Source organism: Thamnophis elegans, chromosome 15 (genome assembly GCF_009769535.1).
Source record: "Thamnophis elegans isolate rThaEle1 chromosome 15, rThaEle1.pri, whole genome shotgun sequence".
NCBI lineage: Eukaryota > Metazoa > Chordata > Lepidosauria > Squamata > Colubridae > Thamnophis > Thamnophis elegans.
The window spans coordinates 46,729,306-46,756,249 of NC_045555.1; the positions used below are offsets into that span (position 1 = coordinate 46,729,306).

The following is a 26,944-nucleotide window of genomic DNA, read 5'->3' on the forward strand; positions in this document are numbered from 1 at the left end:
GGTGGGGGAAGGGGGCAAAAATGAGCAAAAAATGGCCCGTTTTTCACGAAAATGGGCCCATTTTTTGCAAAAAAATCAGGACATGCATAGGCTTTGGGAGGCTAGTAGAGTGCTCCTGGGGGCTGGGGGGGATGAGCAAAAAAACACCATTTTTGTTTGCTCATTTTTGCCCTCCCCAGTCCCCAAGAGCATTTTGCAGGCCTCCCAAACCATCTGCGTGCCTTTTTTTTTGCAAAAAACAGGATTTGTGGAGGCGGGGTTTCGGGAGGGCAAACATGCTGTATTCAGTGTATAAGACGCACGCACATTTTCCTTTGGGGGGGGGAAGGTGCGTCTTATACTCCAAACTACGGTATTTTGCTTCAGCAGTGTTACTGTATCCTATATTTTTGGATCACAAATGGATCAACAAAGATAAAAATGGTTCTTAATTCATCTACCATGTCATTTTCATTCTTGTATCATAATTATTCATTTTATAATGTTATATACAGAGACTGGAGCTATGTTCTATTAAAAGGTATACTTCAGTTTTTATGCTTAATTATTTCTGTATTACAATATAACACAGAATGTCCAACATACTAAAAGAAGGAAACATCCATTCTTCACTTATGTATGCAAACACTGCATTATTCAGAGTGATGAGTAACGATAATATATATTATTAACATAACTTTAAATGACAGTGTTAAAATATTTATATGGTTTACAGTTAATCATTTTATGAAGTACCGTAGTTTAGTAATCTGTCATATTCCCGAATTAAGTATTCTGATACTCTGCTTTACCTTAATAAAAACCTTGTGAACTGTTCTGTGTTAGAAACATTGAGTGGAAAGTTTTTCTTTCATATTTTTCTCTAATAGTAAGGTAATAAATAATAAGAGTACTTTTAGTCTTTACTTGAAACTAAGTTTGTTTACTTCTCTCAAACCATGTCAACATCATTTTTTAAAAATACTATTTCCTGCCCCACAAACCAATTGAATACCACCACATTAAACTTTACTCTGCAACATGGTACAATGTATTTTCCATTCTAATCTAAATCCCACTATGTTTAATTCAACTTGTTTAAGTTCAGAGAAGGAAAGAAATCATCACAACATCATATATGTAATGCTGTGCAATTAAAGATTAAACTGGATTTCTATTGATTTTGGAGGGAGAGGATTCCCCAATGTTGATTGGTGCCTATTGCTCTTATTGGAGATCTTTTCTTTGAATGGATGGAAAGGATGCTTAAAGTATACAACTACTTATATATTCTCTTTGTGTAGCTTTCTGTAAAAGGTTATAATGACAAGCAACATATTCTACTGAAGAAGATCATTGAGAAAATGGCTACCTTCGAGGTCGATGAAAAGCGGTTTGAAATTATCAAGGAGGCGGTAAGCCATCTGAAAAGTTTGATCCTATTAGAATGACAAATGCCCCATCTATGGAAAAAAAAAAGAAAGGCATTAAACATGAATTGTTCTATTTCTGTGCTGTAAAAATGAACATCTGTTGAAAAGGGCGAGACGGTGGGTGGGCACAATGCACAATTCTTAACTAAAGTTAGAATCCTGAACAATTAATAGGGAATGATCTTCACTAATCAGTGACTTGAGTAGGCAATGTAAGCTGTGACCCTTAACCCTTCAGTTTGCAAAAGGCTAGGAATCCATGCTATAATAAATGCTCACCATCTCGTTTCTTAGGATGGATTTTTCACTCCTTGCAGTGATTTCCTGATTCCTCAGCTACACCCTTTTGACCATTAAAATGTTTGTCCAATTTTAAGGCTGTTTTATTAACCAATCTCACTTCCTGGTTTCATGTCTTGATGAAGAAGGAACCATAGTTCCTTCTATATTTTATTTGAATGCTTATTTTGAGTATAAAAGTGATTAAATCAGTGAAGTTTATTGAAAAACTACATTTATTTTCCCTTGGCTTTTGTTTTTAACAGTATATGCGATCGCTTAACAACTTTCGAGCTGAACAGCCACATGAGCACGCAATGTATTACCTTCGGCTCTTAATGACAGAAGTTGCATGGACCAAAAATGAATTAAAAGAAGCTTTAGATGGTAAGAGTTTGCCAAATCTAAATTGCATGATTTGTTATGTTATTTGGTAAGTTAATTTGGTTTACTTTAAAGGAAATATGCCCTAATATCTTGTGGAGTATTTGGACATTAAGATTGTTGTGAGGAATTGTCCCCCCCTCCCCCCTCCTACTCCCTTTCTCTTATATGTACAACTTACATGAAGCATCCTTCTGTAAAGAATAATGTTTACATAAAGTGCACAGTGTAAATTATATAGTGGTAAGGTAGAAAGTAATAAAGGATGGCATGTTTTGTGATGATTTACACGGATGTGAAAATAAGTATAGAAAACAATTTATGTATTTCAAGAAATAAAACAAATTCAAATTTTAAAGTAAATTTTGGATATTGGCGTCCATTTGCATTTTTACCTATTATTTAAATACAGTTTTCCTTTACAATTAGGATTGAAGTTTGCTTTACAATTGGGATTGAAGCTTTCCCCTTACTATGTACAGGTGAAATTTGAAAAATTAGAATATCATGCAAAAGTTCATTTATTCCAATAATGCAACTTAAAAGGTGAAACCAATATATGAGATAAGACTCATTACGTGCAAAGCAAGGTAGTTCAAGCCGTGATTTGTCAGAATTGGGATGATTATGGCGTACAGCTCATGAAAACCCCAAATCATCCATGTTTCCCCAAAATTAAGACAGGGTCTTATTTTCTTTTCACCCCCGAAATAAGCACTTGACCTTATTTTCATGGAGGTCTTATTATTTTTGAGGTGGCAAGTGTGGTCACCTCAAGGCTGCTGCGGCGTTGCAATATTTTCAGGGGAGGGATTATTTTAGCGCATGTGATCAAAAGCCCGATTGGGCTTATTATCCAGGGAGGGCTTATTTTCAGGGAAACAGGGTAGTAAAAAGCATCCAGATAGAAATGTGTGATTGGTTGCATAGTCAGCCAGACTGGATTTGGCATTTTTGTCCACCTTCTGAGGCCTTAAGATAGGAATGTGTCATTTAATAATATTAAAGATATGGTCTCAGGATGTAAGCTAAATAAATAAGCTAAATAAAGCTGCCTTTTTGCAATTGTATAATGGTCAATTTTGTCAATGCTGATTGTGTTCAAATGATGCTCTGGTTGTTTTGGTATTGCACCACAAGCATATATTAGTATTAGTATTATTACTATTGTAGTCTGCCTTTGTTTGGTACGATTCAAGGCAGCATACATAATGCTCTGGCCTACTATTTCCCCCACAACAACCCAGTCTAATGAGTTGGGCTGAATGAAAATGGCTGAACTAAAGTGACCAGATGACTTCATGCTTCAGGAAGCACCCATGGTCTCTTAAGATTTCCAGTCTAATACCTTAATCTCTACATCAGATGCTTGTCTGCGTCTGTCTGAAAGATAGATGCAAAGGTGTGTAGGTGTGTATCTGTGTAGGCATGAATGTGCCAGAAATAAAGAGAATAGCTGTAACACATAGCATTGTTCATTTTTGTGCCTTCTAGACACACTATACTATCATTCTGATCATTCTCAATTTTGGTATTTGACACCCAACATAAATGAGACCCTGATTTGTAGAAAGATATTTGTAACATACTGTCAGGTGCTGCTTCATTTAATAATCAGGAAAGGAACCACTCAATTCCATTTGTTTGAATTTAAGTGTAGTTTTACTAATTACAAACAAATAGTAGCAAAGCAAAGCTGAGTCTGGTTAATTGGGCACGAAAGCAAAGAATATCATGTATAGGTCAATCCCCTCCCCTTGGCGCCCCAGTCCATAGTCCAATTATAATTCTCCCAACTGTCAGGTGGGAGATATCTTCAAAAAACATCATCAGGCTGGAATGCTGGACAGTTAACCTTGGCGGGAAACTCCCTTCCTCCACATGCGCAATGAGGTGGTCAGGACAGCTTCTAGAATATTCCTCCAAAATACCATGCCCCCCCTCCCCGTTTCAATGGCAGCTGAAGCAGCAGCAAGGCAGAGGCTGACACGTACAGATGTGTGCTAAAAATATAATATCAAAATAACCACCATTTTAATCACTGTTATGAAGATGTCAGGGCATTATGCACCTTTCAAGAGTGCTACATTCTTTAGTCAGTAACAGCTTGGACTTTTGTCTTCAACCATCATGTAAATTACTAGTTTTGAAGAATGATGTACGTTTAGTTTGATTGCACAGAAAGCTGTCTTTTTTTTGCCTTTTCCATATTGAAATCTGGGTCAAACCAGATATGAATTCTGAGCAAGGCATACTGTGAGCACAGCAAGAGAGAGTGCCACATTTCCCAAATATGAATATATGTGAAGAAAACACTGGGGTTTTTTTTGTTGGTTATTATATATTTTTTTCTTTCTACTTCCTAAGTTAAGAAATAGATTGTATTTTAAGATAATGTGTTTTTCTCTCTCCTTCAAATTGAAAATGCATTTGATTTTAAATATCTACATATCTATTGTAGATGTCACTCTTCCTCGCCTCAAGGCCTTTATTTCACAACTGTTGTCACGGTTACATATTGAAGCACTTCTCCATGGCAATATAACAAAACAGGTTGGTTTCGATGTGCTTTTAATTGATATTTATTACCTATTTCCCCCCCCCAAATCTTAGTGTTCGTTAATTTTAAATAATAACCTTATTATTGTGTATTACCTTAATGTTCAATATTGTAATATTAACAGTAAATTTATCATATCAACAAATTGGAGGATAGTTATATAGCATTTAGCACACTGTACATATTTTGCAAAATGGGCATTATATGTTTCATGCTGAGGGTAGCTAACTTCAGTTATTTTTGTTTCGCATCTTAAGTATGCTTTCATCTTCTATGATAATTTGGATATTCTATAATTAGTTCTTCTAATATTTCTGCAAAGTCCATTCATTTGGATTGAAGTATATTACATTTAATAGGATTTATTTCCAAATAAACACACAATTGAAATGTGAGGTGTTTCATCTCTTTTATAATAAAATTGTAATGTCAGACTATTTACTATTTCTCAGATTGGTGCTATATAATCTTAGCGTGCATCTTATTATATCTTCATTTTATTTAGTAATTTTTAAAGCCACCTTGTTTCTCTTAAAAAATACTTTTGATTCTGAATTCATTTAGCCACTTTGTTGTTAGCTTTTCTGCATGGTGAAATAAAAGGCATTTTGGCATCCGTCTGTCTGCATTACACTGTCCCATTCACATGAAGCAAATAGGATCCAGGCACGAGGCTTAAGCATGCCAGCGCCTTAAGGAAATGTTAATTCAAATAAACATGCAAAGTGCTCTGTGCACAAAACTGGGAGAAACAGAGCACTATAAAATGATACAGCTCATGCAAGTCCAGGAGGGTGAAGCAGGAAAACATTGACAGATTTACCATAAATGAAAAAGATGTTGAACCAAAGAACAATTTCATCTTAAATTATTAAGAAGCTGAAAAGAGAAATTACGTATGCAATGACTGTGTAAATATTTTAAGCTTTTTACATTTTAAATATAATGCAGATATAATGAGGATTTCTCCCTTTTATTTCTGAATGCTGAGTAGCATTCGTATGTCTGGTTTCAGCTTTCAGATTTAATATTTGCAAGAGAGCTTCTCCTTTCTTCATTCCTAATTTTGCTGTTGTGGTCAAATCTGTTATCCTTCTGCTATTGTCACAGACAGATGAAGAATGATCGGGCAGTGAATAAAATCTGCAATGAATTTCTTCTTTTTCCAGGCTGCATTAGGAGTTATGCAAATGGTTGAAGACACTCTGATTGAGCATGCTCATACAAAACCTCTGCTTCCCAGCCAGCTAGTAAGATATAGGGAAGTACAGCTGCCTGATAGTAAGTGGTTTGGCTTATCAGCTATAAAATGCTTCATTTCGAGTTTCATAGTGCATATACTATAGCTTGCAATAAAGAAGGATAATTATGTCTTCAGCTATTTTTGTTTTTCAAAATTTGTTTAATTTCAAATTTGTGCTGCAGATATGTGAGAATCAACCCCATGATTTGCTTCCTTGAAAAAAACCTTTAATCCTCCTGCATTGGTATTTTCTCATTTTTGCAAATATAATTCTAGCCGCCATTAACACATTTACAATCAAATATACTTCTGCATCTTTATGTTTGTCTGTGCTTGTTTGTTTAAAAATAAAAATTTCTTAAAAAAAAAAAGAAAAAAACCCTTAATCATGAAACTTATCTCTTTCAGTTGTATAAGAGCGGAATGATATGAGTACTATGCAGCTTACTTAAGCTGATAGTAGTGTATACTGTAGTGGGGCAGTCACACTCATTTGATAATGCACAGATTGAAACCGTTGCATACCCAGAGCCTCCATGGCATTTGTTTGAAATGTTTGTGCATCTGATCAATTGATTCTACTAAAAGTGCTGTGGTTGTGTGCTTTTATTCCACGCATAGAATAAAGGCGCATTGTTTATCTGACACCTTGAGATGGGTTTAGACCATTGATTCTAGAATTGCAATCAGCCTGTCTTTTGTCAAGGTGCCTCGGAATTTTAAAACAGATTATATATTTAAGAGATGTCAGGTTGCACAAAACAAATAAAGATATTGGACCTGGATATTTATATTAAATAATGTGCTGTAATTTGCTAGCCTACACTAAATAGAACATAAGATTCTCCCTTCAACCTAAATTCCATTTCTTTTGCACTCTCCTAGGAGGATGGTTCGTCTATCAACAGAGGAATGAAGTTCATAATAATTGTGGAATAGAAATATATTATCAAACGGATATGCAAAGCACTTCGGAGAATATGTTTTTGGAGCTCTTCTGTCAAATTGTCTCAGAGCCTTGCTTTAATACTCTGCGCACTAAGGAACAATTAGGTGAGCTTTTGTTTATATGTGTCTCTGATAAGATCACTATATATTTTAAATCAATTATTATAAGCTAATTTGCTGTTGCAACCTTTCATTAAGAATCCCACCTATAGCACAACATTAAAGAACAAATGATTGATAATCAGCTATTTAAGGCTGTGTGGTTTATTTACTTAACTGATTTTGCTGCCTTTGTGAGAACACAAGGTCTCAAAAACACTCCAAACTAAGACGTGAACATGTTTGGTTCTCAATACAACTGCAAGAAATGGCGGGAAGCAGATTCTTCTGCAGTGGATGCTTAGTCTAGAACTCACAATCTCATGGGCTTTGAAATAGAAATAAAACATACTAAAAGCATAATAATTGAACCCCCAAAATATCTGTAAAAATTACAACTTAAATCTTAACTAGAAGGCAATCAATTTGGGACTAACAAAATCTTTAGGGACTACTTTTCTACAAGCTAGGCAGTGCCATTGAGAAGCTCTCATTCAAACCAAGATTTATCACTTATGCCATATTTAATATCAAAATAAGAGGCTAATTAAATTTGAAGAATATGACAGTCTATAACTCCAAAAGAGGCTATACATGGAGGGGAGAGGAACATTTTCAGTAGATCCTGCAGGTCTGAGCTTTGTTCCTACAGCCTGCCCGAGCAGTTCACTTCTTGCAGTTTGCTCTTTTGCCCTGTTTGCTTAATGACTGAGGCAATCACTTAACGACCACAACCAGGAGTGCTGAGATTACAGGAGTTGAGTGAAGCAGTCCCATGGGTGTCTTGCTTAACAAATGCTTTGCTGAGTGATCAAAATTCCAATCCTTGTAGTGCAGTAGCTCTCCTCTTTGTTAATAAAGAGTCTTTAACGTAATACCAAATATTAACTGCTTGAAATAACACAAATACTTCTTGTATCCAGTGGGAAATCTTACCTGGCAAGGTAGGATGGGACGTGAAGGGTATGGAGGCTGGGTCTTTCTCAAAAAATTAAACTGTAGTATGAAACAGAAAGTTGAATTAGAAAAAAGGTGTTTGCGGAAATGTTTTATTATTAGAGTTTTTTTAAAAATCCTGCCTTTATTACTTTGTCAATGAAACAAACATACAGAATATTCCTTCTTCCTCCTATTTTCCCTCCGCAACATTTTTAACATCAATTGTAAGTCAGAAGATCCTTCTATTATCAATGGTGGTTCTGGAAAACAGTCTAGAAGTACCATATTGGTTTGCCTCCAAACTCATACTTCTGCAGTAAATTTAGCTTGTCACAGTCAAACCACAGCTGATAATGATGCTGTGTGCTTCATTAAAAAAAAACCAACTCCTACCAATATATATAGAATAAATTTTAAAATTATCAGTTGGAACTTAACATAAATGCAATCTCCCGTGCCACTATCTCACCAGAAGTCCAGTTAACAGTTTGACTTCAATAGCTATTTTAAAAAGTTATGTTCAAATTCAATGTTAAATTAAAATTTTAATTAAAGGTCAGGATGCAAAAAAAGAAATTGAAGCCTTTTTTTTCTTGACAAAAGAATGGTAAGAGATTGCAATGAGATGATGAGATGAGCCGAGGTGGCGCAGTGGTTAGGGTGCAGCACTGCAGGCCACTTCAGCTGACTGTTATCTGCAGTTCGGCGGTTCAATCTCACCGGCTCAAGGTTGACTCAGCCTTCCATCCTTCCGAGGTGGGTGAAATGAGGACCCGGATTGTTGGGGGCAAATATGCTGACTTTGTAAACCGCTTAGAGAGGGCTGAAAGCCCAATGAAGCGGTATATAAGTCTAACTAATAAATAAAATAAATAAATAATTGCTGATGTGTTGACTCCCCCCCCCCCCCAGGTTACATTGTGTTCAGTGGTCCCCGGAGGGCTAATGGTGTCCAAGGTCTGCGGTTCATCATCCAATCAGAAAAGCCGCCACACTACTTAGAAAGCAGGGTGGAAGCCTTTTTAAAAACCATGGAGAAATCCATAGAAGATATGTCTGAAGAAGCTTTCCAGAAACACATCCAGGCTTTAGCCATTCGCCGCCTTGACAAACCAAAGAAACTATCTGCCGAGTGTGCAAAGTATTGGGATGAAATCATTTCCCAGCAATATAACTTTGATAGAGGTAAGAATAAAAAAACTGAGCTTACCATGAGCCAATTGGAAGCAAGAATATTGGAGATCAACTGAAATCTCACCTTCCATGATAATTCCTATTATAGTTTTAAAATTAGTGACAGTCTCAACACTGGAATATGAGCCGTGGTGGCACTGTAAACTGCTTAGAGAGGGCTGTAAAGCACTGTGAAATGGTGTGAAATGTTACTATTTTACCCTTTGAACATTTTGTACAATTCTGAATTATTACAGAAATCATGCAGGAGGGGATGATTAAAAATATTTAATGGCCTACAGCTTCCATACTGCAATTGAGGTTGTTTAGTGTGGAATGAAGGATAAAAGAGTGACAGGATTGAGGTTTATAAAACCATGCAGGGCGTAGATAATGTGGATAGACTGAAGTATTACCGATGGAATACTTGTAGCCCAGGGCTTAACTCTGGGGTCCTTGGTTCTGTCTGAGCTCAGTGGTTTTCTTGCAGATGTTTTATTGCCAGATTCGGTAACCTCAGATAGACTGAACAGTTAGACTGAAGTGTTAAAAAGCAAGGTTATCCATTTAAAACATTACATTCTCTGCCAGCAGTGAGGGCAAGGGGAACCAGGTTGGAAGATTTTAAAAGATTCGTTAGACATGGAAACCTGACATTGCACACATCAAACTTACATATTTTGTGTATACTAAATTTGTTAACTTTGTTGTCCAGATAACATTGAAGTGGCATATCTCAAAACCCTTACTAAGGATAATATAGTGCAGTTTTATAAGGTAAGTTGATCTAGGTTCTGGTTAAATTATTATTAAAAGACATATTTGTAATGCTAAGATATAATGTACTTGGCAGTTTTATAAAGATTGTGGCAATTTAAGATCATATGACAAAAGCCTAGGATTGTTCAATGGGGGAAAGGCTGTCTGGGTCCTACTCATAGACCCAAACCCCACCGTTAGCAGTAGAATTGCTAAATTTCTTTCTGCAGAAGTTTCCATAAGAAGACATAATATGTCCTAATTTTGGACCGAGCATCTTCACTCTGTTATTTGTATTTTATCCCATTATTTTATCTTACGTTTTACACATTATTATTTTATTCATTCTCTGGTTTTAAGTCTATTTTAAAAATGTTTTATGTTACTGTTATACTGCTTTAATCGTATTCAGTCATTATTTCCTTTTTCTTTTTTACCTGGTTGGTCATTTACCGTAGTTAAATAAATTTGATTTGATTTGATTTAGCATTAATATTTCTCGAAAACCCTTTGCTGCAGGGTATGGTTTGTTTAGCTCATTTCCATGATTTCTTCTCATTGCAAAGATGGATTTTTTTCTTGATTTTTACAGGAATAATTAACCCTAATTTATTTGCACCTAGGAATTGTTGGCAGTAGATGCCCAAAGAAGGCACAAAATATCGGTCCATGTACTAGCAAGGGAAATGAATTCCTGTAAGTACTAAATGCATGTATTTCCTCACAAATGGCCTCTATTCAAGTTGTCCCCTAAAGATTGTTGTATTGCAGAGCAATAGCAATAGCAGTAGACTTATATACCGCTTCATAGGGCTTTCAGCCCTCTCTAAGAGGTTTACAGAGTCAGCACATTGCCCCCACAGTCTGGGTCCTCATTTCACCCACCTCGGAAGGATGGAAGGCTGAGTCAACCCTGATCCGGTGAGATTTGAACCGCCAAACTGCAGAACTGCAGTCAGCTGAAGTAGCCTGCAGTGCTGCATTTAACCACCGCGCCACCTCGGCTCCTGTCATGTTGTCATGCTGTCATGTGACTTTAATGGATGAATAGAAATATATTCATTGATTTACATGAATGACACTTAAATTATAAATGTCACAGCGAAAGAACCAATTGCATTGAAATATACCACTTACAATCCATTTACATACATGGAAATAATTATAAGGTGAAAGTAGCAACCATATTTTGTAGAATTGGTTATTGCCCAAGTTAGACCAGCTGTGATCTGTTGTAGCTGAGTTTGTGGTTATCAGTGGCGAGTGCTGTAGAGTCCTTCTGTAGAAGTCAGAATAGGAAATAGCGATTCAACATTACTGTTTGTAAAGTACTCACGTTGAATTGTGAAATTACATTAGCATGAATGCCCTGGCACATCTCTGAACTGTGAGCGGCTGGCAGAAAAAGGTTTTCTTGAAGTTTCCAGCTCTAACTAGAAATTCAGTTTGGAATTTGATTACAAAATCCTTTCCTTAAGTTCTGCCACAATCTGGTCACAATTCAGAACTAGAAATATCCAGGCACCCTTTTGTCCACAGTATCCTGTTATCAACAGGTTCAGTAGCGAAAGATTTGTGTTTGTCTCCTTTTGAAAGATATTCTCCTATATTACACATTGCCCTCAGGCACTTGCATCGTATGAGTTTAAGCAGGCAACCATCCTTAGTGACTGTTATTTTGATAAAAATCTGCAAATTTTCAAGTAGAAGGAAGCAACGCATACCTTTTATCTTTTAAATATATGTTATGGAGTTCTTTAGTAGTCTTTAAAATGTTTATTATTAATATTATCATTAAACAGGTCCTGTTGTAGGAGAATTTCCAAGCCAAAATGACATAAGTCTAACACCAGCACCACCACTGCCACAGGTAAAAAAAAAGGATATTTTCATAACTATTTCTAAAAGAGAAATGCTCAAAATGCCATCTGGTTTGTGCAGTTCTAAATAATGTTTGAATTATTAAACAGTTGCATTTCCTGAACTTCCGGTTTGCGCGTTGGGCGGTTTTTCGCCCTCTAGAGCAGTGTTTCTCAACCTTGGCAACTTGAAGATGTCCGGACTTCCAACTCCTAGAATTCCCCAGACAGCTTCGCTGGCTGGGGAATTCTGGGAGTTGAAGTCCGGACATCTTCAAGTTGCCAAGGTTGAGAAACACTGCTCTAGAGGCTTCAGGAAGCTTCCCTGAAGCCTCCGGAGGGCAAAAAAACAGCCGAAAATCAGCTGGCCAGCACGCGCATGTGTGTTGGAGCTAACAGGGCAACACCTCACATGCCCTCAGAAATGGCTCCACATGCCACCTGTGGCACACGCTCCTTGGGTTCGCCATCATGGATATAGAGGCTTTTGATTACATAGACCATTACAAATTGTGAATAGACCTTAGAAATCTTGAGGTCCCCAAAGTAAGTAAGTAAGATCTTTATTACGGTCAAAGCGAGCAATGTACATTTGCCTTTACACTATATTAAAAATACTAACATTAAAATATAATTAAAGGTATGTACATTAAAAGTGGATAATAACATTATGGTCCAGAGATTGTTAGTGGAATGTCCAGATAATTGGTACAAGATGGTACTATACTTCTGTAGCCAATTTTTTTCTTATGGACATTGCAGCAGCACAGAACTTTGCCACTGCATACGTGGGAACCGGGTTAGTGTCCTGGAGGAGGAAGCCTAGATAGAAATTGTCTGCCCTCCCTGGCAATCTCTTTAATAAGGGGAGAATATATGCAGACCTACAAGCTCCGTATAGCTCGCAGTGTAATGGAACATGTGAATTATCTTCCACTTCTCCTTTGCCACATATACGAACCCGTTCTGCTATAGGTGTTCTCTTATACCTGCCCTGGGGGAGTGCTGAAGGAAGAATGTTAAATCTGGCTCTGAAGAAAGCTATTCTTTGTTTTGGAGAGATCAGGTCATTTAGATATCTTGCCGATTCCCACACACCCTGTTTGATTCTGTCCCTGCTGTGGAAAGGGAGGCCCCCAAAGATTCAGTATTCAGTATCAGATGAAGTGACCGCTTCATTCGGGCAGGCAAGAATCATTGGAGAGAACCATGGAAAAATGGAAATAATCAAAAAGAGGATGATAGAAAGCAAGTTGATTAGATGATATCGCTAAACAACAAGCATAAATTTACAAGAAGCACAAAAATCCGTTCCTACCAGACAATCTTGAGAAAAGTCGATCACCCAAACGTAGAAGCAGCTAAAAAACAAGCAGAACCAGTCCACATATTTACACTGATTAGGTAACTAAGTGTATGACAGTACAGTGAGTTTAATGCAATAGATAATTTATGTTTGCCTTAATTGAGCATTTTTGGATTTCAGCTTGTTTAAAATCCCTTTTTTTAGCATTTGCTTGTTAATTCATTCAAATGCTGATAGTCAGCTTCTCCGTTGGCCATTCTAAACTGTCAGCAATTTCTCTTGAGCTGATTTCCTGGTTGACTCAAATCCATCTTTTGGTAGTAATATTGTACATTTTACATAGAACTTAATTTCACTCACATTGGCACATAGAGTGTTTTTGACTGCAGTTTTCACCTTAGTGTTGCGTTGAACCTTTATACAATAGAATACACCATCCTATTTCAGAAGAATTTGAATTCTGATTTCTGGATTGGCTTTTTAATGACAGTTTTGCAGTTAAAACCTGTGCCTTTTTCAGCTTTCAGTCATTCTGCCTGTCTTGTGCAACATTATCAGTCGGAGCATGCTTGGTTCTCAATGGCTATCTTTGTAAAAATGTTTCCTTTACAGCCGATTGTGATTGAAAACATGACTGAGTTCAAACGCAGCCTACCACTTTTCCCTCTGGTGAAACCTCATATCAATTTCATGGCCGCAAAACTGTGAAGAACCTTGCTGGATGAAGAACTGGAAGAGGATTAATGCGCCTTCAGTGGCTTTTCATAATGGACAAAGACCTTGTCCTTGAGGACGAGTGTCCCAGGATTCCTGATTCCTTCTAGGTTCATCCAGCATCAATGCTGCAATAGGGATACAGCAAGTTTAAGCAAGTATGCTCTAGTCGTGTGTTATATGTTTGTCATAGAGCCACTACCAGAAACTAAAATTAAGTGGTATATATGAAGATCTGTGTAGGTAAATGGTATATTTTACAATAATGTGGCCCTTTAAAAGTTTAGTTTGCATGGATTGTGAAGAAGTTTCCATACCAGTCTGATCTTCCACTTGCAAATCATTACTTTTTTAAACAAAGATCAACTGTTTTGGAAGCATATTTTACTGTACAAGAAAGAAAATATTATTAAAAGGCCATATTGATGTTTTTAAGGGAAGCATGGAGTGATACCATTTAAAAAATAAAAGATTCTTGGAAGCAGCCATTTAGATTCTATGTAAAAATCAGTGGAAAAGGGGAGAAAAAAATTAACAAATATCTTGGAAGCGTTATTAGAAAAGTCAAAATAGTTTTAATCTTTATATCTGTTTGAGAAGATTTTATATACAGACTAGTAAAATGCTGGAAACACTTGGGTAGCCATGTTTTTTTTGCCAAGAGCGTTACTTTATCTTTATAAATTTTACGTTTTCTTAAGGTTGCACTGATAATGTTTCTTTGACTTCTAAATAAAATTACTATGGCTATTTTTTTTTCCCCTTCCATTTGTCATGTACTGTTTTAGGACAAGTCGAACGAGATTTGGGTGTACTGTATCTTCTTAAAAGGCCATCAATAATTCTTGGTAGTTATGTAAATTGTAATGTAGGCAAACACTCCTCCTTTATCAGAAACTCACAATTTTAATATTTGCCTAGATTCCCTGCATACTGTATGAAGGTCAAGTGTGGTCACCTAGCACGATCAGCCTCTCTCTCTCTCTCCTTCTCTCCTTCTCTCCCTCTCTCTCTCTCTCTCTCCCTCCCTCCCTCCCATGCCACACAGAGTTCTTTCTAGGAATAGAAAGTGGGAATTAATACACAATTACAGAGTTCGTGCACATTCGTCTGCTCAAGAGATCTCAGTATTTTAAATGCAGCCTAAAATCTTAGCCTGCATCACTTTTATGTAGCACTTCAGTCATCTTTGACTTGCAACCTGTCGCTTAATTGACCGTTCAAAAGTTAAGCTGTCCCGAGAAAGAGAAGTTACCACCCAAGTTTGAAGTCCTGGCAGTCAGGCCCCCATCACAAGTCATGTGACTGAACTGCAGATGTCGGACAACATGCTGCGTTTACAGCATCCCGTGGTCACGCGGCTGCGTTTTACAATACTCTGTTGTAAAACTGGCCATAAGAAACCCTGGTTTCCTTAATGACCACAGCCTTCTCTTAACTACTGCCATAGAAAGAGTAACATTAGGCCTGTGGCCTGCTTTACGACTGTCACAGCAAGTGACCGTAATAGGCAGCGTCCATTGTGGTCCTTTGTCAGAGACTACTTGTAATAGCACTGTATAATTTGTTATTTATGATTCAAAGTAGCAACCATTTGCCGATTGATTTTGAGGAAAGAAGGGGAGGCGATTCTGCAAAACAAAACGGAAACAAGTATAAATGGAATGAATATTTTAATTGTCAAACTAAAAAAAATATTAATGAAGCAGTAGTTTTTGAGTAGTTTTGCCAGCAAAAGCAGATGGAGAAAGATCAGGTGCTAATTTGGGGCTGGAGAGTGAAATGGCATTTGTATTTCCAAGGGCAGTATGTTATTGCAGTTCATGCTAAGTTTCCAAGTTCATTCCCCTGATTTCAGTATTAGGTCATTAGACACGAGGCTCTTAACACTCAAATATTAAAGGCTTTAAAAGATGAGACTAGAATGTGTGTATCATTAGAGTTACGCCACTTATATGCTTTCGTTATGATTAATTCCACTGATGCCTTATTTATTGTAAAATGTACGTGACATCTTCCGGAAGAAACAATAGAGCAGTTTACACTAATGTAGAAAAATAACTAAAGAGAGTACATAGACTTAACTGAAGTGCTATATAATTATTATATTTCACCTTGATGGGTTAATCTGAAAATGACAGCATATTCTTACACCATAGACTTGAATGCCTCGGAGGTTCATCATTTTGTTACTCAAGAAGATGTACATTTCAACTAGTAGACAAGATAGGAGCATTTTAACTGTAAGCTTCAAAGATTCTTCTTTGAAGGTACAAGAAGGTACAAGATCAGAGCATTGTTACTTAACATCAAAACAAACTATAAGCTGATCTGATGGCATCTGTCAGGTGCTCCCTTCCCCCTGTAACAAATGGCAGTTTGTTGAAGCTACATAGAGGGTTTATCAGTGCTCTGAAGTCTATTGGCAAGAGGTCATTTGGAATGTGAATGCGAACACAATTCTGTTTGCTGCTTATTAGAACAAGGGTATCCACACAGCTATAGTTTCAAGTTTATTAGAATTTGTATGCTGCCCACTCCCAGGGGACTCTGGGCGGCTCACAACAGACAAGAAACATTTCAATTTAAAAAGTAGAAATAAAATTAAAATACAGCATTAAAATTCACATCACCCATTCCATCTAAGTGGGGCTGGATATAGCCTTCAAGATCCATGTCGTCTTGTGGAACCCCCATGAAATCTGTAGAAGAATAGTTATCCAGTTATCCAACAAATAATGCTAAACATAATTGTATCAAATTATTTTTACTCACAAAGCATGAAAAAACATGCAACAACATTTATGGTAAAATCCGTATAAAGATTTCTCTTTTGATATAGTTTTCTTCCCAATTTAGTATCTTCGGGTATCTTTACATTGCAGGATTACTCTTGGGAGTCCCAGGGAGTTTGGTAATACTTAGTGAAAATTCTGACAATCATCATCCTATCACAACTGGAGAGTGGTAGGAGCCTGTCCTAGAATGACTGTACAAATTTGTACAATTTTCTTGTTACTGGGACTAGTTCTAGTCACATTTTAAGACAAGAATGACCAATTTACTGCCCTCCTGAGTTCTATATTGCAATGAAAAGACAACACCTATAATTGGGCCTGTTTTGGTGATTCTCATCTGCTGAAAGCCCTATGAAGCGGTATATAAGTCTAACTGCTATTGCTATTGCTTTGAGATTCCCCCCCCCCCTTTTTTTTAAGTTGCAAAGCCCAAGAGCATGATGAAAAGGAAAGGGCCACTTTGTGTTTTTTTTCTGCCCTTTTAGTTCCACCCAGTCCAGAAACGGAGAGGTGAAGGTCAGCTGGAGTGGCAAGGCACAGGGTGTAAGGAGTCTTGGAATGCAGGGTGGCGAGACCAACTGGCCCTTAATGGGCACAGCTCCAGCTACCCGGATTGTAGCATACAGCCTGCGAGTTGTGTAGTTCTGGGGTTGCTGGGCAGATCAAAAATATTTGACGTAGTTCAGATATTCACCACTCAATAAACACCCACTCAGGAAGCCCATCAGCCATTAGGAGATACAGCACATCTCTCTCACCCCCTTGTAAGTTCTACCAGAAGCCTTCACTCTCTCTGCAAGGAAGACTCTTCAGACATCATATCCCAGGTCAATGTCAGACAGATGTTTTAGTTCCAAGTTTTATTAAGGATCTAGGCCAGTATTCCAGAAACTGGATCCTTTTTAGACTGGGGGTACCATTTTTTTCCAGGCCAAAGGCCACAGTTGATCCTCAAGCATCTTGGGCAGGAGCTACATTTCAAACATCAGTGAGCAGGTTTTTTTTTTAAATACGCGATTACTATTTCACTAAAATTAAAAAACTAAAGGTGGGATAAAGATCAAATCAATAAAATTAATATGGTGATGACAAGGGTGCAGGTGGCTAAAATGGAAAAGATTTTAGACAGTCTCTAAGGAACCAAGGATAGAATGACTTGGAAAGAGGATAATTGCCAGGATTGTAATTGCTAAGCGATGATGTCATATGATGTCTCAGTTTACAACTGCATCACTTAGTGACCAATATCCTGGTCCCAATTGTCGTCGTAAGTCAAGGATTATTTGTAATTTACCTTCACCTCTATAGTCTCTACATTTGCCTAACAAAGTTTCTCTTTGTCGTTGCCCAATATCCCATTTCTACTGCTATATCTATTTGTAAAATTAGTTAAAATTTATCTGTGTTATATGAGGGTTTTTTTTTAAAGGTAGAAATTCATACAGATAGTCTTCAACTTATGACCACAATTGGGCCCAAAATTTTCATTGCTACGCAAGATAGTTGTTAAGTGAGTTTTGGCCCAGTTTACGACCTTTCTTGCCATAGTTTTTAACCAAGAACTGCCTGTACTATAAATTTAAAACGGATGTGGGAGGGATATTTAAGCTTGCAGAGAGGCCAAGAACTGTCAGTTACTCCTGCAATGAAAATAAGATTTTAGAATAAAGTGTCATTCCTAATGGGTCGCGAATATTTTAAAACACTGTAGTTATTACTTCCATAGTCATACATGTTTACTCTCTTTATACCAGAAGTTACGAGCATGAAAAAAGCATAGAAATTCATGTATGTCACAAATATAACATGGCTTGCATCCAAGTTAAATATAGGGGATGATCTTTATTACAACACTAAATATTGGGGTTACAACGTGGATAAAACATCTTTTTCTGACATAATATTGGCCCATTTTTCAGACTGAATCTTATATTTGGAAGTACTCAATCTGGAATCTTGGGCAGGAACGCACGAGAGATTGATCCCTAAATGCAAAGGGGGGGGGGGGGTCAGTGGACGTACAACAATTGGCTAGTTTGTCTCTCATCAGCCACCATTTCTGCCTAATCAAAGTCCCCTTTTTAAAAATCATCTTTAATTTTGCAGGAGGTTATAAGTTGAGGGATTCTCGAAAGCAACCTCTGTCACTCGATCTATATCCATTTATTGGATTTTTGCTCAATTGTAGAATGGAAGACCATGTTCCCCTTCAAAACATTACTAAACCCTGCTTCTTCTTTTTTTTAAAATATATTTTATTTTCATTTTCATACACTCACATGTATACACCATACAGTATTAAACAGTAATTGCATCAATTCCTCTTGTCGACAATGCCCCAGAAAATAAAAGCCCAATATACCTCTTCCATTCTCCATACACCTCTTTCTTCCACCACCCTCCAACTTTCTATCTTCCCTCCATCATCCCCCTCTACCCTACTTCCCCTCCCCCTCTACCACTCCTCTCTCCAGATCCACTCCCCCCCTTCCTTTTCACCTTCCCCCCCACCCTCTCTCCCATCCCTCTCTACCCATCTTTCTTCTTTCCTACTCCTCCTCCCCTTGGTGCATTTCCACTATATGTCAATATACTTAACTTATCCTATTTTTACAGAGAAATTAGAGAAAAACAGTATACATGTGAAGTCACATTGCATTGAGATCTAACACATTGTGTCTAGCCTAATATATATCCCTCCACCCTCCACCCTGACCCCACTCCTCCTTCCCCCCCCCCCAACTTCCCAGAACCCGTACACGGTATAGATTTTTAACAAACACAGTCTACAAATCTATTGAGAAATAAAGAAATTAATAACATCTCTACATAAACTCTGCTGCTTTTATCCCTCACCTTTGACCCTGCTGAATACAGTTATGTTCCTGAGAATTATAGTTTTAGTTATATCTGGGAAGCCACGTGATCTGGGCTCCAGCCAAAGGTATGATAAAATGGCAATGGCGAGATTTAGGGCTACGTTAGAAAGATAACGAACTTGGCACGCCCTTGTAGTAGGAATAGATGATATTCACTAGCAGGTATATTTAAGTGTTCTCCAGCATTTTATAGTTTGCATTTGATAATACAATGCAGTTTGATAACTCAGGCATTCAGTGAATTCTCTCTAGTAGATACAAAGCTGCAGTGTCGACAAGCAATAACAGATTACTTTAGTTTATAGTGTTAAATCAGTTCTAGTGCTCATTAACAAAATGTATGTAATCATAAATAATGACTAAAACAACTGTAATTTTTGCAAGTGCTGTTTTTAAAAAGTTGATTTAAAACCTGGGTGCATGTTGACACAGTATGGCGGAGTGCTTGTCATTCTCTTAATAATAAACAATCTGAATACCTTGTCTGGATTTCTTAAGATTGTTTTGATTAATAACGTGGTTGTCGGTCTGATTTGCTGGATTGAGGAGGCCATTTTAGGAATACAGGAGGTGATGCTAAGGTTTTTCTAATTATGCCAGCTTTAAATAATAATATTTTAACAATTGCTATTAGCTGCTTTCCAAAACATACATTTTGGGGGTGGAATTTTGACTGGGCTCACACTACACATGTATTAAAGGAAGTCGTTAATCCTTTTATTCCCCTTTTGAATTGTTCGCCCCCCCCCTGAGTCCTCCCGGAGAAGGGCAGCATACAAATAATAAAATTCAATTCAAATTCAAAATTCAATATTCCAGTTATTTTTAAAAATATGCATTTTTTTCCCTTTGGACTTGAAGTGTGTCAAAGCCAAGAAATTTCGGGATTAAACAAAATAACATCATGACGACACCTGTCCCCTCCAGATAAAGGTATACAGTATATGTCCATGCAAATACAGATAATCCTTGATTTATGTCCACAATTGAGCCCCAAAATTTCTACGACTAAGCAAGGGTTTACACCATTGTTAAGTGAATCACTGCAGTTGTTGAGTTAATAACATGGTTGTATCTGCCTCGCCTCTTGACTTTGCTTGTTGGGGAGATTGCAAAAGGCGATCACATGACCCCCCCCAGACACTGCAACCATCATAAATCCCCCAATCATGTGACCCTGGAGATGCTGTAACAGTTGTGTGGAAAACACTCATTTTTTTTCCAGTGCCTTTGTAATTTCGAACAGTCCCTAAATAAATGTTAAGCCAAGGACTACCTATAAACCAGTGGTAGTCAACCTGGTCCTTACCGCCCACTTGTGGGCGTTCCAGCTTTCATGGTGGGCGGTACGGGGTTTTGTCCGATACTGAAGCACTTTCCTTTTTTTAAATTTAATTGACTTCCCTACTTTATAAATCACCATGACTGTGGAACCGGTGGGCGGTTAGAAAATTTTACTACTAACAGAGATACAAAAGTGGGCGGTAGGTATAAAAAGGTTGACTACCCCTGCTATAAACCAAAGGTTACAGTTAAACAGGGAATATGAGCTGCAATTTGATGTGTCAAGAGTTTGTTTCATTTTATTTGGAAGGGAGGATGACTTTATGCGAAGGCCGCCTTCAGCCATGGCTTTTTGAGCAGGAGCCAACAATTCCAGAAGAAGACCCAAATTTCACTCAACTTCTATTTGAAGGATGTTACCCCCCTCACCAACACCTTCAAACCCCCTCTAGCTTGACACACCGCATCCCACTCCTCATTTTTTCTTAAATCTTCCGTCTGATTGGAAAGCTGTCAGTACGATTAAGGGGCTGGGTTTTCAAAGCAAGGCAATAAAATGAAGATTGTCAGACTGCTGGAATGTAAACCCTTCACATCTTGACCTAAATAAATGACTAACAATCATTCTTTCCAGGTAAGTGAGCCTCTGTAAAATATATCTCTATCTCTATATCTATCTATCTACCTACCTACCTACCTACCTACCTATCTATCTCTCATTGTCTGTCTCTATCTATCTATCTATCTATCTATCTATCTATCTATCTATCTATCTATCTATCTATCATCTATCTATCTATCTATCATATATATATATATATATATATATATATATATATATATATATATATATATATATATATATATATATATATATATATATATATATATATATATAAAATAAATCACCTTCTCCCATACTAGCAAGAATTCTGAATGTTCTAGTGTCAATTCACCCGAAGGGACTATAATGTTCCCATAATGATCTTGATTCCATTGAGTGTCAGAAGGGTTTCAGACAGAGGTGGGTTCCTACCACTTCGCACCTGTTCGGTAGAACCGGTTCGTCAAATCTACCGAACCGGTTAGAAGAGGTTCCCCCAGAAAGCAGGCCACACCTATAGAAGAGGTTCCAAAATTTTTTGAAACCCACCACTGACACATACACACACACACACAGACTCACACAGAGAGAGAAAGGAAGGAAGAAAGAAAAAAAGAAAGAAAAAGTGAGAGATGAAAGAAAAAAAGGAAAGAGACATAAAGACAAAAGGAAGGAGAGAGAAGGAAGGAAGGAAAGAAAGAAAGAAAGAAAACACATGGCTGGCAAGCCACTCCCATCCGATCACATGGCTGGCAAGCCACTCCCACAAAGGAGGCCAAACCCACAGAGTAGGTTCGAAAAATTTTTGAAACCCACCACTGGTTTCAGATTATGTACTTGTCTGCCTGTGCAAATTCTCAAAGTAACAAGATGCCGAAAAAGGAACAGGCTACACACTATTGGAGAGAAGTGCTTTGCATTAGAGCAGGGCTGTCAAACTCGTGGCCCCCCGCAGGCCAGATGCGTCACGCGCTAGCCACACCCGGTTTAGCGAGTGGGGGGGGGGGGAGTCCCAATACGTCACGTGATGCCACCATGACAACTTAAGTTTGACACCCCTGCGTTAGAGGTATCGAACTACCTTCTTCCTCCTCACCACTCTCCCTCATTTTCAGAGGCTAAAGTGTGGAGTTTATCAGTTGTCCAGCTGACAACTGGGGGCTCTTGCTGAGGTCGACAATTGCTCAGTATGACTTCTGCAGATTAAAAAAAAGCCATACGTACGATGAGTCTCCTGCTTACGTAGCTTGGATGTAGCTCAGCTGTCTTCTTCTATTAAATTCTAATTGATAATCACCAGGCTTGCTCCTCTTAATTAAACTTTAAATGCCTAATCTTGATGATGACATATGATTAGTTTGGTGTGGTAGCATCAGATGCAACACACCCCACGAGCACTAAATGAACACTGCATAGTTAAATCCCGGCTGGTTTCTAACCTGGGTTCAAATCTGTGGTTTATTAATGGTTTGTTTTTGACACCACCCATTATCACTGGGGTTATAGAAGTACTAGGAAATAAAGCATAAGCGGCTTAGTTTTATTATTGAAAAGTAACATTGTTTTAGGGAAAATACCAGCCTTATTCTGGGGATCAGGAGAAATCTGCCCACCCAGGACTGATTTTTTAGGCAAAACTCTGCAAGCGGATTATGTGATTTATTTCACTAATAAAAATATTTTCTCCCTCTAAGGAATTGTTTATAAGAAATGTTTATTGGAACTAGTATATACTTCCTGCTGTGAATTGGATGCAATTATATCCCACACCCAAACTGGTATAACCACTAGTCAGGGAGGAGGAGAATTGTATTCCAAAATGCCTGGTGCTTATTTGTTCGTCTGTTCCTGGTATAGGAGAAGGTGGAAACCTTTCATCGCTCCAAAAATGATATTGGACTCTAGTTTTCATTAGTCTCAACCAGCACAGCCCAATGGTCAGTAATTTTGGGCTGATAATCTCAGGAAGGCTAAAATTCCTTAGCCCTAATGCAAAGAAAACGTAGATTACACTTGCAAAGGTACTTTAATCATCAAGCGAGATGCTGTCTCTGAAATAAGTTTATCTCTCCAGCAAATAATGCTCCGAAATGCTGTGAAAATCTTGATTGGAGTAACAGCAGTGGTGAAATTCAATTTTTTTTACTACTGGTTATGTGGGTGTGGCTTGGTGGACGTGGCTTGGTGGGCATGGCAGGGGAAGGATACTGTAAAATCTCCATTCCCACCCTACTCTGGGGTCAACCAGAGGTGGCATTTGCCGGTTCTCCAAACTACTCAAAATTTTCACTGCTGGTTCTCCGAACTACTCAAAATTCCTGCTACTGGTTCTCCAGAACCTGCTGGATTTCACCCCTGAGTAATAATTGTATATCTATTACCAGCTTACTAGGGGGGGGGGGAATGAAAAGCTAATATTTAAATAAGATAAATTCTATTGATTATCTCTCAATATCACACCGCATATCAAAGAGATATTATTTTAACAGATCAGCATGTATAAAATTTTCCCATGGACAGTTTTAAGAATGCTATTATTGAAAATAATAAAGACCATCATATCTGAAAATGTTTTGTAAATTGCATGTGGCAATTCTGCATGGTTATCGGGTGGGTTTCAACCAGTTCGCGACGGTCCCCGCAAACTGGTTGTCGGCGAACCCGGAAGTAACGGTGAAGGGCCCACCCGCGCTCCTTACCGGTCTTTGAAGGCTTCTGCGCTTCCACGCAGGCGCATGGCACATACAGCGCCTGCGCGATTCTCTGCGAGCAGCTGGATGGCACATACAGCGCCTGCGTGAGTCTCCGCGAGCAGCTGGAGCATCGCACAGGCGCTAAGATGCATGCATGAACTGCGCGCGAGCATGAGGACGCCGCCGGCCCCGTTCCAACTGAACCAGTTGGAACGGGATTAGCAACCCACCCCTGATGGTTATATAGCAGTAAATACACTATTGATTTATATATCAACTTTCTCAAGAGAGCCAAGGCAGCATATGTGATACTCTCTCCTACCTTTTCTTATAATATTAATCCTGTGAGGTAGGTTACACCTTTTTAAGAAACTTGGCAACGTTAAGATGTATGGACTTTCAACTCACCCAGCATGCTGGCTAGAGAATCCACACATGTTAACATAGTAAGTTTGAAACACATTGGGTTACACCAGTGACGGCGAACCTATGACATGCATGTCAAAGAAGATAGGGCATTTTGGGTGGCACAACGACAACATATATTGTCAAAAGCATGCCCATTCTGAGATTTTGGACGCTGCAGAACCCACAGAAAAACCTACATTTTTTTGTTCTTTTCATGATGAGAGTGGTGAGGCCCGGCCTCCCCTGCCTGGGCGTCACTGGTGGAGACTCAGCTGCCCCATGAGCACCACTCCAATAGGGGCAGGGGGGGGGGGGGTTGCCTTCGATGCAATGCATTGTGAAATGACTGCATCAGTTCCCTCAGTAAGAAGGGCCAGGCCTATATCATATTCACTGCATTAAATAACTCTATTGCTATGAAGGCATTCTCAATGCAGAGGACATCTACTTCATAGGAACAGAGAGAGTGGCCAGATATTCTTGAAAATCACTTTAGATGCAAGGAAGCAACAGAGCTTTGGCCAAAAAAAACCCATGAAAACAGTAGAAGGTAGGAAGCAGTGGTGGGTTTCAAAAATTGTTGGAACCTACTCTGTGGGTGTGGCCTCCTTCGTGGGAGTGGCTTGCCACCCATGTGACCGAATGGGAGTGGCTTGCCGCCCATGTGACCAGATATGAAATTATGAATTAGTACTTAGATCGGTCCAAGTAGCTATTCAGAAACTCTGGCATCAAAGCATGCAAGTCTTAAAAGCTGTCAAGTTACAAGATCCTTGCCAGTGGTGAGTTTCAAAATTTTTTGGAACCTCATCTGTAGGTGTGGCCTGCTTTCTGGGTCCACTAGTGGAACCCCTTCTAACCGGTTCAGTAGATTTGATGAACCGGTTCTACCGAATAGGTGCGAACTGGTAGGAACCCACCTCTGGTAGGAAGCTAAGCAAATGTTGGTCTTACTTTACTTGAGCACCACATACGTAGCTCTTTGTTTAATCTGTTAAATGCTGTAGCTTTTCCTTCTGCAAATTTAATTGAGGCACTACTGCAAGAGTCTCATTGAGTAACTGCCCAAGGTATAAATCAAGATGTTGAAAATCAATTTCTAGCACGCCACCCCATTAGTTAGGATGACGGGGGGCTGACAGGAATTGCCCTGCAACAACATCTGACGTATTTAATAAAAATGGAGACAAGTTATTTCCAAACAGAAATGTAGAATTCATGCACAATCCTTTGTGTGTATCAAAGATCTGGTTTGGGTTTCAGAGTGTATGGATCCAAGGCAGGAGATAGGAAATGGAGAGCAGTTGGTATGTGCTACACTTTGACATTGGTGGTAGTGATTGAAAGGAGGGACAGAGGAAGCAGAAGCTTCAAGAGCAGGTGAGATAATGGATAAACCACGCCAGCGATTGTTGAGAGAAGGGAAGGGGTTGATATGATGTTAGTTCTTTGCTTATTCATCCTGCCTGGATTTTATTTTGTCCCAAATCTGGAACCAAGTATTCAGTTCAGTTCTGGTTGGCTCCAAATGAATTCCTGAAATGCAGTTGTTTTGTTCAAAACAAATGACTTTTTCATGTTGTGCAAACCCCTGACTTCCCACACATCTTTCAGTAATTATATGTTCAATGTGGGGTTTAAATTGTCTTCTACTTGTGAAATAGCCATTGCTGCAGTCATAGGGTGAACAGCACATTATCTTAGCTTTCCCCTAGCCACATTGTTAATCTTCTTTAAGTATACTGCACACCACACAGTATCAATAAACTTGGTCCTGAATGGTAAATCAGCACGGGTTTAACCCACACTGATTTTTGTCACCCAACAAAAAAATAATATCAAGCTGTTATAATCAAATGTGAAGATAACTGTCGTAGGTCCATGTGTTGTACATGAAACCAGACTATGGAGATATTCAATTCTTGATTTGACAAGTGGGTGTATCTAAATTTTGATAAGCCTTTGTGCCATGGTTTTGCCATGTGCATGTAATAATTGTTTCTATGTTCAATACGGATTTATTTTCTGGAATTTAAGCAGCTGGTATTGATGTATTGATGTAACAATCTTCTAGCATCAACTGCTACTGAACAAAACCTTTAGAACTGATGGAAAGTGATTTTGTTGATCAGTAACTGTTCTGCCCTCAGATGCCTTGGAGAATAGTTTGACTCCCTCTTCTTTGTGGCAACCCCTGAGATATTGGAAGACTGCTATCATGTCTTCTTTTCATTAAACTAGACATACCCAGTTCACCATTGAATTTCATTTTATTAGATAGTGCCCAATGTTCAGGTTTGTCAAGATCCTTCTGTATCTTAAGCCTGTCTTCTGGAGTGTTGGCTATTCCTGCCAGATTGGTGTCATCTGCAAATTTGATGAGTTCCCCATTTATTCCCTCATCCAAATCATCCCAAACAGAGCCTTGGGGTACTCCACTGCATACTTCCCTCCATGTAGATGAAGTTCCATTGAGGACTCCACATTGAGTGCGGTTGGTCAGCCAGTTACGAATCCATCTGGTGGGGATGCTGTCCAACCCACATTCTTCTACTTTATCTAGTAGTAGGTTATGGTCTACCTTATCAAATGCCTTACTGAAG

At 38.4% G+C, this 26,944-nt stretch overlaps 1 protein-coding gene across 1 annotated transcript in view; it reads left to right on the plus strand.

Annotated features, from left to right (window-relative positions):
• The window catches only part of LOC116518366 (insulin-degrading enzyme-like), a 34,203-nt gene extending 17,953 nt beyond the window's left edge, over positions 1-16,250 (plus strand). The window contains exons 8-17 of the mRNA XM_032231699.1: positions 1,284-1,394; positions 1,958-2,078; positions 4,537-4,628; positions 5,805-5,916; positions 6,764-6,931; positions 8,777-9,049; positions 9,753-9,814; positions 10,420-10,492; positions 11,599-11,666; positions 13,574-16,250. Of these exons, the coding sequence (XP_032087590.1) occupies positions 1,284-1,394; positions 1,958-2,078; positions 4,537-4,628; positions 5,805-5,916; positions 6,764-6,931; positions 8,777-9,049; positions 9,753-9,814; positions 10,420-10,492; positions 11,599-11,666; positions 13,574-13,669 (1,176 nt within the window). The 3' untranslated portion in view covers positions 13,670-16,250. The remainder of the gene's footprint in view (positions 1-1,283; positions 1,395-1,957; positions 2,079-4,536; positions 4,629-5,804; positions 5,917-6,763; positions 6,932-8,776; positions 9,050-9,752; positions 9,815-10,419; positions 10,493-11,598; positions 11,667-13,573) is intronic.
• The last annotated feature ends 10,694 nt before the right edge of the window (positions 16,251-26,944 follow it).